The sequence below is a fragment of the Ovis canadensis genome, chromosome 8 (assembly GCF_042477335.2).
Source record: "Ovis canadensis isolate MfBH-ARS-UI-01 breed Bighorn chromosome 8, ARS-UI_OviCan_v2, whole genome shotgun sequence".
Taxonomy (NCBI): Eukaryota; Metazoa; Chordata; class Mammalia; order Artiodactyla; family Bovidae; genus Ovis; species Ovis canadensis.
Genome location: NC_091252.1, coordinates 64,886,620 through 64,902,011, shown reverse-complemented (window position 1 = coordinate 64,902,011; position 15,392 = coordinate 64,886,620). Strand labels below are relative to the sequence as shown.

General features: G+C 43.9%; 1 protein-coding gene and 1 non-coding gene across 5 annotated transcripts in view; both read left to right on the top strand.

Annotated features, from left to right (window-relative positions):
- Window positions 1-2,192: 2,192 nt before the first annotated feature.
- Window positions 2,193-2,265, top strand: TRNAY-AUA (transfer RNA tyrosine (anticodon AUA)). The gene has a single exon. It is a non-coding gene; the product is annotated as a tRNA-Tyr (tRNA).
- A 9,977-nt stretch (window positions 2,266-12,242) lies between these two features.
- The window catches only part of PTPRK (protein tyrosine phosphatase receptor type K), a 619,247-nt gene continuing 616,097 nt past the window's right edge, over window positions 12,243-15,392 (top strand). For all 4 annotated transcript variants that reach the window (XM_069598358.1, XM_069598357.1, XM_069598360.1 and 1 more), the window contains exon 1: window positions 12,243-13,025. In XM_069598358.1, the coding sequence (XP_069454459.1) occupies window positions 12,929-13,025 (97 nt within the window). In that variant the 5' untranslated portion in view covers window positions 12,243-12,928. The remainder of the gene's footprint in view (window positions 13,026-15,392) is intronic.

Here is a 15,392-nt window from a genome sequence, read left to right as displayed (position 1 = left end):
ATATTTTACATTTTAGTTTTATTATTTATTTGTTTTTGGCTGCACTGGGTCTTCGCTGCTGCTTGGACTTTTCTCTAGTTGCAGAGATCAGGGGCTCCTCTCTAGCTGCAGTGTGCAGGCTTCTCATTGCAGCGATTTCTCTTCGTGTGGAGCACAAGCTCTAGGGTTCATGAGATTCAATAGTTGTGGTGCATGGGCTTAGTGGCTCTGTGGCATGTGGATTTTCCCAGATTGGGGATTGAATCTATATTTCCTCCATTGGCAGGCAGACTCTTTACCACTGAGCCCCAAGGAAAGCCCTATTTCTTGTCTTTTCGATAAAAGGCATTCTGAAAAGTGTGAGGAGAACTCACTGCAGTCAAAACAAATGCTTTGAAATGGCTTATTTCTTTAACTCTGGAGACTGGGGCCAGAGTGCCTGGATTTGTCCTTTAACTCACCACTTACTTAAACAAATTGCTTGATATACTAGAGCATCAGTTTTCTTATTTTTTATTTGAATTTGTACCGTGGGCATAATAACTTAAAGGATCAATTGAGATAACCCATGTGTATTAAGGTTTCCATCCACGCTGAGAAATCTGTATGCAGATCAAGAAGTAATAGTTGGAACCAGACATGGAACAACAGATTGGTTTCAAATTGGGAAAAGAGTACGTCAAGGCTGTATATTGTCACCTTGCTTATTTAACTGATATGCAGGATACATCATGTGAAAACCTGGGCTGGATGAAGCACAAGCTGGAATCAAGATTGCCGAGAGAAATGGCCTCAGATAGGCAAATGATACCACCCTTATGGCAGAAAGTGAAGAGGAACTAAAGAGCCTCTTGTTGAAAATGAGAGAGGAGAGTGAAGAAACTGGCTTAAAACTCAGTATTTAAAAAATGAAGATCATAGGATCTGGTCCCATCACTTCACGACAACTAGATGGGGAAATAACTGAAATAGTGAGAGATTTTATTTTCTTGGGCTCCAAAATCACTGCAGATGGTGACTGTAGCCATGAAATTAAAAGACGCTTGCTTCTTGGAAGAAAAGCTATGAGAAACCTAGACAGCATATTAAAAAGCAGAGACATTACTGACAAAGATTTGTCTAGTCAAAGCAACGGTTTTTCCAGTGGTCATGTATGGATGAGGGAGTTGGACTATAAAGAAAGCTGAGTGCCAAAGAATTGACACTTTTGAACTGTGGTGTTGGAGAAGACTCTTGAGAGTCCCTTGGACTGCAAGGATATCCAACCAGTCCATCCTAAAGGAAATCGGTCCTGAATATTCATTGGAGGGACTGATGCTGAAGCTGAAACTCCAATACTTTGGCCACCTGATATGAAGAGTTGACTCATTGGGAAAGACCCTGATGCTAGGAAAGATTGAGGGCAGGAGAAGAAGGGGACAATAGAGGATGAGATGGTTGGATGGCATCACCGACTCAATGGACATGAGTTTGAATAAACTCTGGGAGTTGGTGATGGACAGGAAGGCCTGGTGTGCTGCAGTCCATGGGGTTGCAAGGAGCCAGACACGACAGAGCTACTGAATTGAACAGAACTGAGCCATGCTATAACAAATTATTACAAACTTAGTAGCTAAAAATTATACAAATTTGTTATCTTACAGTTCTGGAGGTCAGAGAAGTAGACTCGAGTAGATGAAAATGAAGGTATCAGTAGCGCTGCATCCCATGTGGAGGCTCTAGAGGAGAATCCATTCATTTGACTTTCCCAGCTTCAGGAAACTACTTGCATTCCTTGGTTCCTGGTCCCCTTCTCTGTCTTCAGATATAGTAGTGTAGCATTTTCTCCCCTCTCTCACCTCTGCTTCCATTTCTCCATCTTTTCTCTCTTACTTTACTGCTTCTGTTTTATAAGGATCCTGTGAATTACTTTGAGCCTATCCAGATATTCTGGGCTTCCCTGGTGGCTCAGAATCCACCCGCAGTGTAGGAGACCCTGGTTCAATCCCTGGATAGAGAAGATCCCCTGGAGTAGGAAATGGCAACCCACTCTAGTATTCTTGCGTAAAGAACTCCTTGAACAGAGGAGCCTGGCAGGCTACAGTCCATAGGATCACAAAGAGTTTGGCATGACTGAACGACTAACATACACACAAAAATATTCCAGGATAATATTGCCATCTCAAGATCCTCAACTTAATCACATCTATAACATCTCTTTGGCTATGTAGGACTTCCTAGTGGCTCAGATGGTAAAGTGTCTGCCTATAATGCAGGAGACCCAGGTTCAATCCCTGGGTCAGGAAGATTCCCTGGAGAAGTACTCTTGTCTGGAAAATCCCATGGATGGAGGAGCCTGGTAGACTACAGTCCATGGGGCCACAAAGAGTCAGACATGACTGAGCGACTTCACTTTTGGCTATGTAAGGGAATGTCTTCACATATTCACAGGGTCCAGGGATTTTGGGGGAGGGGAGCGAGCTTGTCATTATTCCACTTATGAACTCACACAAAATGTTTCTTCAGTTAGCTAATATTATTATTTCTGAGGGCTTCCCTAGTAGCTCAGTTAGTAAAGAATCCACCTGCAATGCAGGAGACCTGAGTTCCATCTCTGGGTTGGGAAGATACCCTGGAGAAGCAATGGCTACCCACTCCAGTATTCTGGCCTGGAGAATTCCATGGACTGTGTAGTCCATGGGGTTACAAAGAGTTGGACACGACTGAGTGATTTTCACTTTTACTTTAATTATTTCTAGGGCTTCTCTGGCAGCTCAGATGGTAAAGAATCTGCCTGCAATGCAGGAGACTTGGGTTTTGTTTTATGCACATTCCCATTGGCAACCAACTTTCTCTAAAGTTTGTAGAAATTAGTTAAGTGATAATTTTCCATAATGCAGAAACTGAAATAAAACTAGGCTTTGATCAACTCAGCCTCTGATTCTTTTCCCAAACAATTGTAGTTTGTCATCTTTTGACTTTCTGCTGAGATGAGTGGACCATTGCTTTATACAAACAGTATTTGTCAACAAGTAAAGAGCTAACTGACTATTTTACCATGGCCCCAAAGAAATTACATGTAATTTTAATGCTCCACTGTGTTTGCATGCCTATTTCTTAATGAACTCTTCTTTGCATTTATTTAATACAGGCAGTTGTGAAAATTTAGAAGCATATAAATGTTATGACATAAAGTTATTTTATATGTCCTCCAACAAGTCTTCTCAGGAGATTTGAAAACATTCAACAATGAAATGAGAACTTATTTCCAGGATAAAACAGATATTGCGTTAGTGAGAGGCACATCTTAGCAAACTACTACACAGAAAGCCTGTTCAAGGAAGTTCAAGCACAAAATAGTAGTTTATATCTCATGCCTTTTTCCCCCACGCCAGTCACAACTATCATTTTCTTCAAATATAGGTTAAAACTGGTCATCCCTGAAAGCTTTTCTTTCCAACTGCACTTCATCAGGACCTAATACTTTGCTTTCTGTTTCTTCACATTTTGAACATATGTATTACACACACATATCCACACACAAATGGCTTTTTTCCCCGTCTCTCTTTCTCTCTTTTCATGGTTTGTTAATCTCAAATGTAAATGGCTAATTCCTCTGTATCCCTGTAGAGTAACTAGCACTATGTTGCACACTTAATCAGTTCAATTCAGTCACTCAGTTGTATCTGACTCTTTGCGACCCCATGACTGCAGCACGCCAGGTTTACCTGTCCATCATCAACTCGCAGAGCTAGCTCAAACTCATGTCCATCGAGTCAGTGATGCCATCCAACCATCTCATCCTCTCTGTTGTCCCCTTCAATCTTTCCCAGCATCAGGGTCTTTTCCAGTGATTCAGTTCTTCACATCAGGTGGCCAAAGTATTGGAGTTTCAGCTTCAGCATCAGTCCTTCCAATGAACACTCAGAACTGATTTCCTTTAGGATTGACTGGTTGGATCTCCTTGCAGTCCAAGGGACTCTCAAGAGTCCTTTCCAACACCACAGTTCAAAAGCATCAATTCTTCAGCATCAGCTTTCTTTAGGGCCCAACTTTCACATCCATACATGACTACTGGAAAAACCATAGCTTTGACTAGACAGACTTTTGTTGGCAAAGTAATGTCTCTGCCTTTTAAAATGCTATCTAGGTTAGTCATAACTTTTCTTCCAAGGAGCAAGCATCTTTTAATTTCATGGCTGCAGTAACCATCTGCAGTGATTTTGGAGCCCCAAAAAAGTAGTCTCTCACTGTTTCCATTATTTCCCCATCTATTTGCCATGAATTGATGGGACTGGATACCATAATCTTAGTTTTTTGAATGTTGAGTTTTAAGCCAACTTTTGCACTCCCTTCTTTCACTTTCATCAAGAGGCTCTTTAGTTCTTTACTTTCTGCCTTAAGGGTGGTGTCATCTGCATATCTGAGGTTATTGATATTTCTCCCGGCAATCTTGATTCTAGCTTGTGCTTCATCTAGCCTGGCATTTCGCATGATGTACTCTGCATATAAGTTAAATAAGCAGGGTGACAATATACAGCCTTGATGTACTCCTTTCCCAATTTGGAACTAGTCTGTTGTTCCATGTCCAGTTCTAACTGTTGTTTCTTGACCTGCATACAGATTTCTCAGGAGGCAGGTCAGGTGGTCTGGTATTTCCATCTCTTTCAGAATTTCCTACAGTTTATCGTGATCCACACAGTCAAAGGCTTTGTAGTCAATAAGGCAGAAGTAGACGTTTTTCTGGAACTCTCATGCTTTTTCGATGATCCAGTGGATGTTGGAAATTTGATCTCTGGTTCCTCTGCCTTTTCTAAATCCAGCTTGAACATCAGGAAGTTCTCAGTTCATACTCTATTGGAGCCTTGCTTGGAGAATTTTGAACATTACTTTGCTAGCGTGTGAGATGAGTGCAACTGTGCAGTAGTTTGAGCATTCTTTGGCATTGCCTTTTTTTGGGATTGGAATGAAAACTGACCTTTTCAGTCCTGCGGCCACTGCTGAGTTTTCCAAATTTGCTGGCATATTGAGTGCAGCACTTTCATAGCGTCATCTTTCAGGATTTGAAATAGCTCAACTGAAATTCTATCACCTCCACTAGCTTTGTTTGTAGTTATGCTTCCTAAGGCTCCCTTGACTTTGAATTCTAGGATGTCTGGCTCTAGGATAGTGATCACACCATCATAGTTATCTGGGTCATGAAGATCTTTTTTGTATAGTTGTCTGTGTATTCTTGCCACCTCTTTTTAATATCTTCTGCTTCTGTTAGGTTCATACCATTTCCGTCCTTTATTGAGCCCATCTTTGCCTGAAATGTTCCCTTGGTATCTCTAATTTTCTTGAAGAGATCTCTAGTCTTTTCCATTCTATTGTTTTCCTCTATTTCTTTGCATTGCATGCTTAATAAATGCTTGCAAATGACAAAATGAATTCTTTGCTTCAGTTAAAGAGGACTTCGGCACTAAAATGAGCCCCTATGTTTGTGTATAGGTTTCAGTGGTTCATTTTCTTGTCAGGCTTCCCCTGGTTATGAATTTAGTGGCAGTGCCAACAGCGTAAAGGGAGGATTTTATTGGAGAACATTTGGAGGATTAGAAAAATCTCCAGAGTTTTGGAATTACCACATTTTGTGTTCAGATTTCTATTGCATTCTGTCTCAAGACCAGAATAAGCAGAGACGAAAGATGGCAAGATCTGCAGGGTTCCATATGTGAAGCCAGCCCCTCCAAACTGAGTGGGAGGAAGGAAAGAACATGATCATTGGAGAATTTCTCATTCATCTGTATTAATTCTCCTCAGGCTGCAACTTTGCATATAAGCTTTTAACCCTGCAAAATGTATTATGGAATACAGGATGTATTTGATTAGTTTGAAGAGTTATCCTCTTTCCTGGATTTTACTAAAATAAAAAACAAGCAGACAAACAAATACCCTGGGATAATTTGTCCATTCACACCATAATCATTCAAACAGGATTCAAAGAGATTCTATACAGCTAGTGCTCTTTATATCTTTTTTTTTTTTTTCTTATAGTGAGCCATGGGGAAAACAAATACTTTTTTTGGCATGGAAATTACTCACTAGATAAAGGGTGAATAAGACACCGTATAGTATCCCAGAAAAGGTAATTTATCAAACACATAGGGTATCAAGAAGACCAAACATTTTTTCCCCTCAGTTCAATCTTTTATTAACATCGTTTAGTCGCCTGCTGCTGCTGCTGCTGCTGCTAAGTTGCTTCAGCCGTGTCCAACTCTGTGCGACCCCATAGATGGCAGCCCACTAGGCTCCCCCGTCCCTGGGATTCTCCAGGCAAGGACACTGGACTGGGTTGCCATTTCCTTCTCCAATGCATGAATGTGAAAAGTGAAAGTGAAGTCGCTTAGTCATGTCCGACTCTTCGAGATCCCATGGACTGCAGCCTACCAGGCTCCTCCATTCATGGGATTTTCCAGGCAAGAGTACTGGAGTGGGTTGCTATTGCCTTCTCGTCGTTTAGTCCAGGCTTTTTGAAAATGGGAAGAGACACTGAAGTCAGAATACACCAGCTCTGGAAGTGACTGTAACCGTACCATCCCACTATGTGCGTGCTAAGTTGCTCAGCTGTGTCTGATTTTTTTGCAACCCCATGAACTGTACCCCACCTGGCTTCTCTGACCATAAGTTTCTCCAGGCAAGAATACTGGAGTGGGTTGCTGTGCCCTTCTCCATGGATCTTCCCGACCCAGGGGTCGAACCAGGAAATCCGCCCCCATCCCTCCACCTCAATCCAGTTCATACTTGTATTATTGGCTTCCTTTTTGACCCATGCTTGTTAATTATATCCAACTGTAAGCAAATTGTTCTTCCACATTAGCAACAGTCAGCTCTGTGCTGCTGCTGCTAAGTCGCTTCAGTTGTGTCTGACTCGGTGCGACCCCATAGACGGCAGCCCTCCAGGCTCCACCATCCCCAGGATTCTCCAGGCAAGAACATTGGAGTGGGTTGCCATTTCTCTCTCCAATGCATGAAAGTGAAAAGTGAAAGTGAAGTCGCCCAGTAGTGTCCAACTCTTCGAGACCCCATGGACTGCGGCCCATCAGGCTCTTTTGTCCATGGGGTTTTCCAGGCAAGAGTACTGGAGTGGGTTGCCATTGCCTTCTCCAAAAACCTCTGGAGCATGCACTATTTTGACTAGTGTTTCCTGAACTAATCCTCAGTTATGGATATTTCAAAAGGTTCAAGGGACTTCCAAACTCAAACTCTGGGTTTGAGTATAGTGCATTTCTTTCCATTTGATCCCAAATTACCTAAGAACATACAGAGAGGAGAACTTCCCTAGAGACAGGCACATAGCAATCACAATTCCATTTGTTTCTGGATACTCTGGTGTCAAGATCTCAGTAGTAACTGGCTAGGTCCCAGCACTAATCCTGGGATCACAGGGCTTTGCTCTATAGTCTCCAACACTCACCCAGAACAATATCTTTCAAAGACATGACAGACACTTTTTTTTTTCCTGGAAGTCTCTGTTCTCTTGAAGGGCTTTATTGTCAGAAATTCCCTTCCCCTCCCTTGCTGGAGGACTCTACTGATAGCACACATACCCATGTAAGGCTATGGCTGTAAGGAAGTGTTTCTAGTACCCACCCATCCCCCCACCACCATTCAAAGAGGAAATAGAAGCTCATTTTCATCCAGCAGCCTAAGAAGGTCTGTCTGATGAATTGGTATTGAGAATTCTGGCACCTCATTCAAATGAACATTTTTAGAGATGAGAGTTAGGTACATAGGCATGGAGGAGGATGGAGGGAAAATAAGATTCAAAATTAGAATACGCAGGTCAGTGTGACAGCTCTGCTACTGACCAGCGTCAAACTGGCCAAGTATTTTAATCCCTCTAAACTCTGGTTTTCCTTATCAGTTAAGTGACATTAAAAATGCTACCTGCTCTACCTGCTTCACAGGGTTGGAGTGAGGATAGGTTGAGATCATGTGAATAGGCATTACAAACAGAAAGAATCATATAAGCAATCAATTGTTATTAACAAACAGAATAGTATCTAATTGCTTATCAATGCATGCTGTGGGTATACTTGTCATCTGTCATTGCGTAAACAAAACCTTGCTTCTTCTGGGTATAGGTTTGTCCATAATCCTTAAGTGGAACAAGAGAAAGAAAAGAACATTTACTCAGCATTTAATATCATCTGGGCCCTTCATAGCCATTGATATAAATAAATTTATACCTAAACAATTTATATCTATTAAAATATACTATATTTCATTCAGTCCTCTGAAAAATCTGATTGATTAACTCTTCTCTTTTAGAGTTATGTAGTCCAAAACTTTGAGAAACAATGTATTCTCTTCCTCCCTCTAACAGATGCACTTTGTCCAATACCATTCTGGTAACCGTGGAAAAGTTCTACAAGAGAAAAGCTAGCTATAGTAAAGAAATCTGTTTAACTTTGCTCAATCCAGAGTTCTCCAAGCTTATTTGATCTGGAGACCCTTATTTTCCAATTATACTTGCTAAATTTTGATAGAACTGAGATTCTACAGAAAACATTTTGCCAAGTATAGATCTAAATTCATGATTAGTGTTACTCCGTGGCAAATCTGCAATCAGAATGCAAACCTGTCCTCTTTAAAAGGACACACTAAAACAATATTTCAAAAAGGGTTGGAAAATAGGGAAGTGCAGTCATAAAATTTCATTATTCTACATTTACTTCTAATTAAATCAGCATTATAGTTTAGGGGTTTTTTTTTTTCAGCCTTCTCCCCCACCCCCTGCTTAGTTGTAATCAGTATATGTTGACTTTGTCTTCTGATTATTTATATACAGTAAACCATGAGAGTCCCTTGGACTGCAAGGAGATCCAACCAGTCCATTCGGAAGGAGACCAGCCCTGGGATTTCTTTGGAAGGAATGATGCTGAAGCTGAAACTCCAGTACTTTGGCCACCTCATGCGAAGAGTTGACTCATTGGAAAAGACTCTGATGCTGGGAGGGATTGGGGGCAGGAGGAGAAGGGGACGACCGAGGATGAGATGGCTGGATGGCATCACGGACTGGATGGATGTGAGTCTGAGTGAACTCCGGGAGTTGGTGATGGACAGGGAGGCCTGGCGTGCTGAGCTTCATGGGGTCACAAAGTGTCAGACACAACTGAGTGACAGAACTGAACTGAAAACATGTATAACATAAAAACGATCACTTTAGCCATTGTTAAATGCACAATTCCATGGCATCCTGAACCTTTACACTGCTGTGCACTCATTGCCACCATTCATCTCCAGAACGTTTTCAGCTCCCCAAACGTAAGACATATCTTTATTGACTTCTGATCTTTTTCACTTAATATTTTATCAGAAACATTTTTCCACTTTGCAACTTTAAAAAACAAAAACAAACTTCATTTCTAAAGGCCATGAAATATTTAATTCAGATAATACTTATCTGCCTATGGTTGGGGAAAGTGAAGGTGAAAGTCACTCAGTTGTGGCTGACTCTTTGAGACCCATAGACGGAATTCTCCAGGCCAGAATACTGGAGTGGGTAGCCTTTCCCTTCTCTAGGGAATGTTCCCAGCCCAGGGATCAAACCCAGGTCTCCCATGTTGCAGGTGGATTCTTTTACTAGCTGAGTCACAGGGAAGCTCAAGAATACTGGAGTGGGTAGCCTATCCCTTCTCCAGCAGATTTTCCCAACCCAGGAATCGAACTGTGTTCTCCTGCATTCAGGCAGATTCTATATTTTTAATTTTAAGGCAGATTCTTTACCGACTGAGCTATGATGGAAGCCCACCACTTTTGTATTATTTCCAGTTTTCTCTTTTGTAAATGATAAATAATTGTGTCTATAACATTTACTATAGTTTGGATTATTTAGCATAGCTAGTAGATTAAAGAATATGAACATTTTAGCTTTTGGACATGTTGACCATCTTCTTTTTTTCCTGTTATACCAAGTTTACACTTTTATTGATTGATGGCCATGTTCACCCATTCTTTCAAATGAACAAAGACCCAGTAAATTCCTAATATTTGCTGAGTAATGTGTGAAAGATACACATATCTTTTACTCGAATCATTTCAATATACTGTAGACAGCATTAGGTATTGTGGCCAGCATTAGTGACAACTAAGGACAAAAGTACTGATTATTTGCCCACAAGTCTTATTGCATTCTTTTCATGAGAGGCATCCTTGCTAGTTTGCTGATTCTATCTGAGGATTTCCTTCTCTGTCTTTGTTTCCCCTTGCCCACTTCTTACTCATATATGTACTGTTGGACAAATTACTTAATTTCTAACTTTGTTTCCGTGGCGCTAGTGGTAAAGAATTCACCTGCCAATGTAGGAGACAGAGAGGACACGGGTTCAAGACCTGGGTCGAGAAGATCCCCTGGAGTGGGAAATGGCAACCCACTCCAGTATTCTTGCTTGAAAAATTCCATGGGCAGAGGAGCCTGGCAGGATACAGTCCATGGAGCCAAAAGAGTTAGACATGAATGAGCACTGAGCATGCATGAATGCATAGGATTATTGTCTGAACTTGAGTAGACTTTGTATATCTTAATGTCTCAATGGATATTATATGTCTTAAACCAGTGCCTAGTACATTACAAGCACTCTGTAAACATTACCTGTTACTGTTATTACTTCTAAGATGGAGAAAGTGAGATGAACGCTCTGTTAGTTGACTCAAGGCGTGGGCAAGCTAGAACTATGTGCACTTTGCCCTGGCACTGTATGTCAATTTTTAAACAAGCTTTCTCTGCGTTTAAACAAACCTATTGAGTCATGAACTTCCTTCATCTTTCTTTCAGGAATAGAAGAAGAGATTAATTAGTATATGGATGGTGGTGGTGCTGGGACATTTGTTTTTCCTGAGACACATTGCTGCTAAGTTTTACAAAGTTCTGCCAAGTCCTTTAAAAGAAAAATATATGTCCTTCAGGTTTTTGTTATCTAATATTCAGGAATATTCTTCAATCAAAGTAATAGGAACATTGATGTGCTAGGAGTTATAGGTTAATGACTTCAAAAATTATACATTGCACTCTAAACAATGAACTTAATGCTGAATTGAATTGACAAGGGTCAACGTGCCAAGAAGCTAGCTATAAAATGCCCAATTATGTTTAATCAAGCATCTATCCGTATCAGATTTTTAAAGAACTATTTTTCTTGCTGATATATTTTCCTTGCTTTATATGTATATAAAATGAGCTCTATCATAAGTTTGGTCTTTAATAGAAAAGAAGAGAGAAGAGGGCATGCTCAGTCCTGTCTGACTCTGCAATCCCTGTAGCCCGCCAGGCTTCTTTGTCCATGGAATTTTCCAGGTAAGAATACTGGAACAGGTTGTCATTTCCTCCTTCCGGGACTCTTCCCAACACAGGGTTGGAACTTGTGTCTCTTGAGTCTCTCCCATTGGAAGGAGGATTCTTTACCACCGCACCACCTGGGAAGAATGGGGTCTTTAATTGCAGGGGGTCTTTAATTGCATATACTTAATCTGAATAAAGGAATATGTGTCCTGGAAAATTGTGTGAATGTTATATTAAATTGAACGTCACACTGTCTTGATTTACAAAACCTAAGATGTCTGAGTAACTGACAGATGTCAATCAACAGATTCCATTGTTCTAGGAATTGTATATGACATCAAAATTCTGAATAAAAATTGTTTCTTCAGTTGTGACCACATCTATTTTATTTGCTATTTTACAAAAATGAATAAAGCATACTCTATACAGTCTTTTCATAGAAGCAAGTAAGTGTGGCATATGGTGAAACCACTTCAAGCTTCTGAAGAAGCAGCAAACTGTAAAATACTTTACTGTCACAATATAGCATTATTTTCCTGCGTACGAAATCATTCGTTGCTGTTTTCATTGTCCGCATTAAGTTCTTTCGTGAAATAATTAACGTCTTAAATAGTTCTTAGATATTAAAAACAAAACAGAAACCATTTCCCACTCCAGCAGACCCTGTGAAAGGCAAGGATAATAAGCCTTGCAGTTCTTAGGTTCTTCCAGAGGGAAGAAGTGGAAAGAGGCCGAAGGTTTCAGAAGTACAAGCAAAGTCAGTGAAACAGAGAGTAAATCCAAATATTCGGCAAATGATAAACCAGAAAAAAAGACATGCCAGCTGTTCACACTGGAAAGTTACTGAACGTTTATTTTGGTTCAAGTTTTATTTTTATATGAGGAAGGAACAATAAGTTTTCTACGGGGGTGGGGTGCTTATTCCTTATGACATCAATAAGGAACAGGGTTTGCGATGCAGGTGGGTGTTTCCTCTGGGCGCTTCTACACTCGTCCTTCTTGCCGGCCACCGCTCCGCTGGGACCTCTGTCTTGCGGACAGAACCCCGAGACGCCTCTGCGTGGGCGAAGAGGTGTCTCTGAGCTCGCCCCATGGGGCTCGGCCACACTGCTCACTCAACTCCCGCTTCTCAAACTGCAATTTCTGTAACAGGGCAGCCAGCGGCGCGGGTCCTCTTTCCCGCCAGCTACTCGCGAGCGGCGGCGGACGGCCGGGCTCGGGCGGCGAACAAAGGCGGCGCGGAGCGCGGGGCGCGGGGCGCGCGGCCGGGGTTGGCGCGTGTCTCTCCGGCAGGAGGCGGCGGCGGCGGCGCCGCGCCCGAGCCTGCATTCCTCAGAAGCGCCCGGAGCCCGCGGGGCGACGTCACCCCCGGCTCCGCCCCCGTCCCTCCCCGAGCAAAGTAACTCTTGACTAACAGGAGCAGCCTCTGCCGAGCATGGAGAGCAGCCGCCGCGGCCGGCCGGCGACGCGGGCGACGCTGGCGCCCCAGAGGTAGTTTGGCTCCCGCCGAGCAGGAAAAAGTGCGGGCGCGCGGCTGTCCACTCCCGGCGCTCACCCCGCCAGGCCCGGCCGGCCCCTCAGCGGTGGGTTTCGCTGCAAGCCTCCGGGCAGCTCTTTGCAGAGCCGCTTGAAACTTCTCCCAAAGTCGACATGGATACGGCGGCGGCGGCGCTGCCCGCTTTTGTGGCGCTCTTGCTTCTTTCCCCGTGGCCGCTCCTGGGGTCGGCCCAAGGCCAGTTCTCCGCAGGTGAGTGGCCGAGGGGGCGTCTGGAGCCCCGAAAAGTGCCCCCGACCTGGGGCTTGCCCAGGGAGGGATCGGGCTCCTCTCCAGGACCGTAGGCAGAGGTTTGCGGGGCGGGGGCAACGGGCAGAGGGAGAGAGGTCCCCCGACTTTGTGCCAGGTGGGACGCGGGGCGCCCGAATGGGCTCCGTGGCGCAGGTAACTTTCCTCGTTGCGCCCCATTGTTCCCAGCGGAGGCTCGCCCGGGGCGCAGGCTGGCCGGGCGGTGCGGGAGTGCGAGCGGCAGTGCTTTTCTTGGGAAACGCGGAGCCTCGGCGTGTCGCGCTGACCGCACCGCGCCGGGGAAGAGAGAAAGAAAAAGTAGTGAACGACTCTGGGGACGGCTACTCTGTTGCTCGTGGTGCGGGTTTGTAGCTCTCCGCCGTTAGAACATTAAAAAAAAAATCCCCCCCCCCCCCCCCCCCCGGGAAGCCATTGTCAGAAAGGTGGAGACTCGAAGAGACCGACCTCGGCGCGCTTTGCCAGGTGCTTTTTGTCCCGGGAATAACCTCCCCTGACTATTGTCTAACTACTTCCCCGTCCCTCCCCCAGTCCTTTTCTCGTTCTCTAGCGCGGGGCTGCTCGTTGGGCTCGCCCCGTGGGTTAGGGCACCGCGAGGAGCAGGTTCCGTGTGTGTGTTGGCAGAGCCTGTAGGATGTTTTGAAACACGATTCTGAGGATCCACACCGAGCGGTTCTGGGCAGCGAGGTTTGGGCGCCGGGTCGGGGAAGCCTGACCCGCGGGGGTTGGGAGCCCGTTCCTCCGGCAGAGCCACCGCGAAGCTGGCGCAGCTCCTCCCGGAGCCGGCCTGCCTGCTGGGGGCTGTGAAAGACTGCCGCCCGCCGCCAAGAGGACCCCAAAGGAGGCATGCAGTGAGGTCTCGCCAGTTAGCCCTTTTGGGTTCTAGTAAAACCACTTCGACAAGTCAGTAAAACCGCGTTTCGCCCAGTCTCGTCCTCCGTTCCCTGCCAGTTTTGTCATCCTTCCTGTCGGTGGTTTCTTTCGTTCTCTCCTCTGGGGGCTCTGAAGTTTCACCAGGTGGACGCTGGGGAGCAGGCTCGCGGGCAATCGTCTGCCTCCCGCCGGTCCAGACAACTTTTCTGGCCAGTCCGCCCTGCTCAGCTTGGCTGGCGAGCGCGTCTGCTGCCTTGGTTCTCAGTGCAGATGGAGACGCAGAGGTGGCCGAGGAGAGCTGCAGAAGACGCGGGAAGCGGCAGCCGCGTTCCTGGCTGAGGCCGTGGGACGCGGAGAACGGACGAACTTTGCACTGTCGGTTTCTCTCGTTGTTGTGGCTGCCTGGTTTCCTGGAAATAAACTCAGATTGTTGGTTTCCGGAGTAATGTTTATTTCCCTTGCGTCCTCTTTCCCCTCTCCCGCCCCCTTTTAGAACTATAAAAGGAGTTGGACAACAGATTCAGATGGCAGCATGTGGTATGTACTCAGGATTATGAAATGCAGCGAGTACACGGAAAGTTATGTATACAGGTGATGTTTGCAGAGGACTACAGCTCTGTGCAATGAGTGAACCGATAGCTTAATTTTAATTCTTTCTGGAGTAAGCGTTAGTGCAAGCATCTCTGACAGGTAGTGCTGGTTAGTATTGGAAGCGTGCTTGATGGAAGACGTTGTATGTAGGCAAGTTGGAAGTGGGTATTGATTTCTGCACAGTATTTGTCAGTGCACGCAGAGCTTTCCCTTGAAAAGCCATGTAGTTTGTTAATTGAAAGTTGGAATTCTACCAGTTGCATGATGAAACTTACATGTATTCCAAATTTGCAACTATTAATGTTTGAACAGCTGATGGATATGTTTTTATCAGTGAAGAAACTTTCCCTTTTTCTCGTTTCATATGTTATTTACCCTTTACTGATCAAATAAATATTAGATTTCCTCCAGCAGAATGTATAGATAAGCTTTTCTGATCTTTGGAGTTCAGGTATCTGTAATGAACAGTTGTGTTCTTAGATGCCCAGTTCTAAGTAATTTAAGCCTGGCTTTTCTTTATTGACAAAGCAAAACATTTGACTTCATATTTAAGTAAAAGAATGTGCAATCCTAGTAAATACAATTCTGGCAGGACTATATCTCAAAATTTTGCCATTCAGGATTTGTCTATATGCCCAGAAAGGAATGCCTTTTATTCCCAGAGTTCAGATTGTGGATCTGCCTTTCTCCATAAATTAAAAATTTGTTTTTTAAAAAAATTTCTATTTTCTGCCTCTCCTAAGTCATTTGTTATTCCACCGTCATCAGATTTTATGGCAATCAGATTTGTTGCAAAAACATAGAGTCAGAGATTGGAAGTGTATTCTTTGTTGCATTTTTTTCTTACCT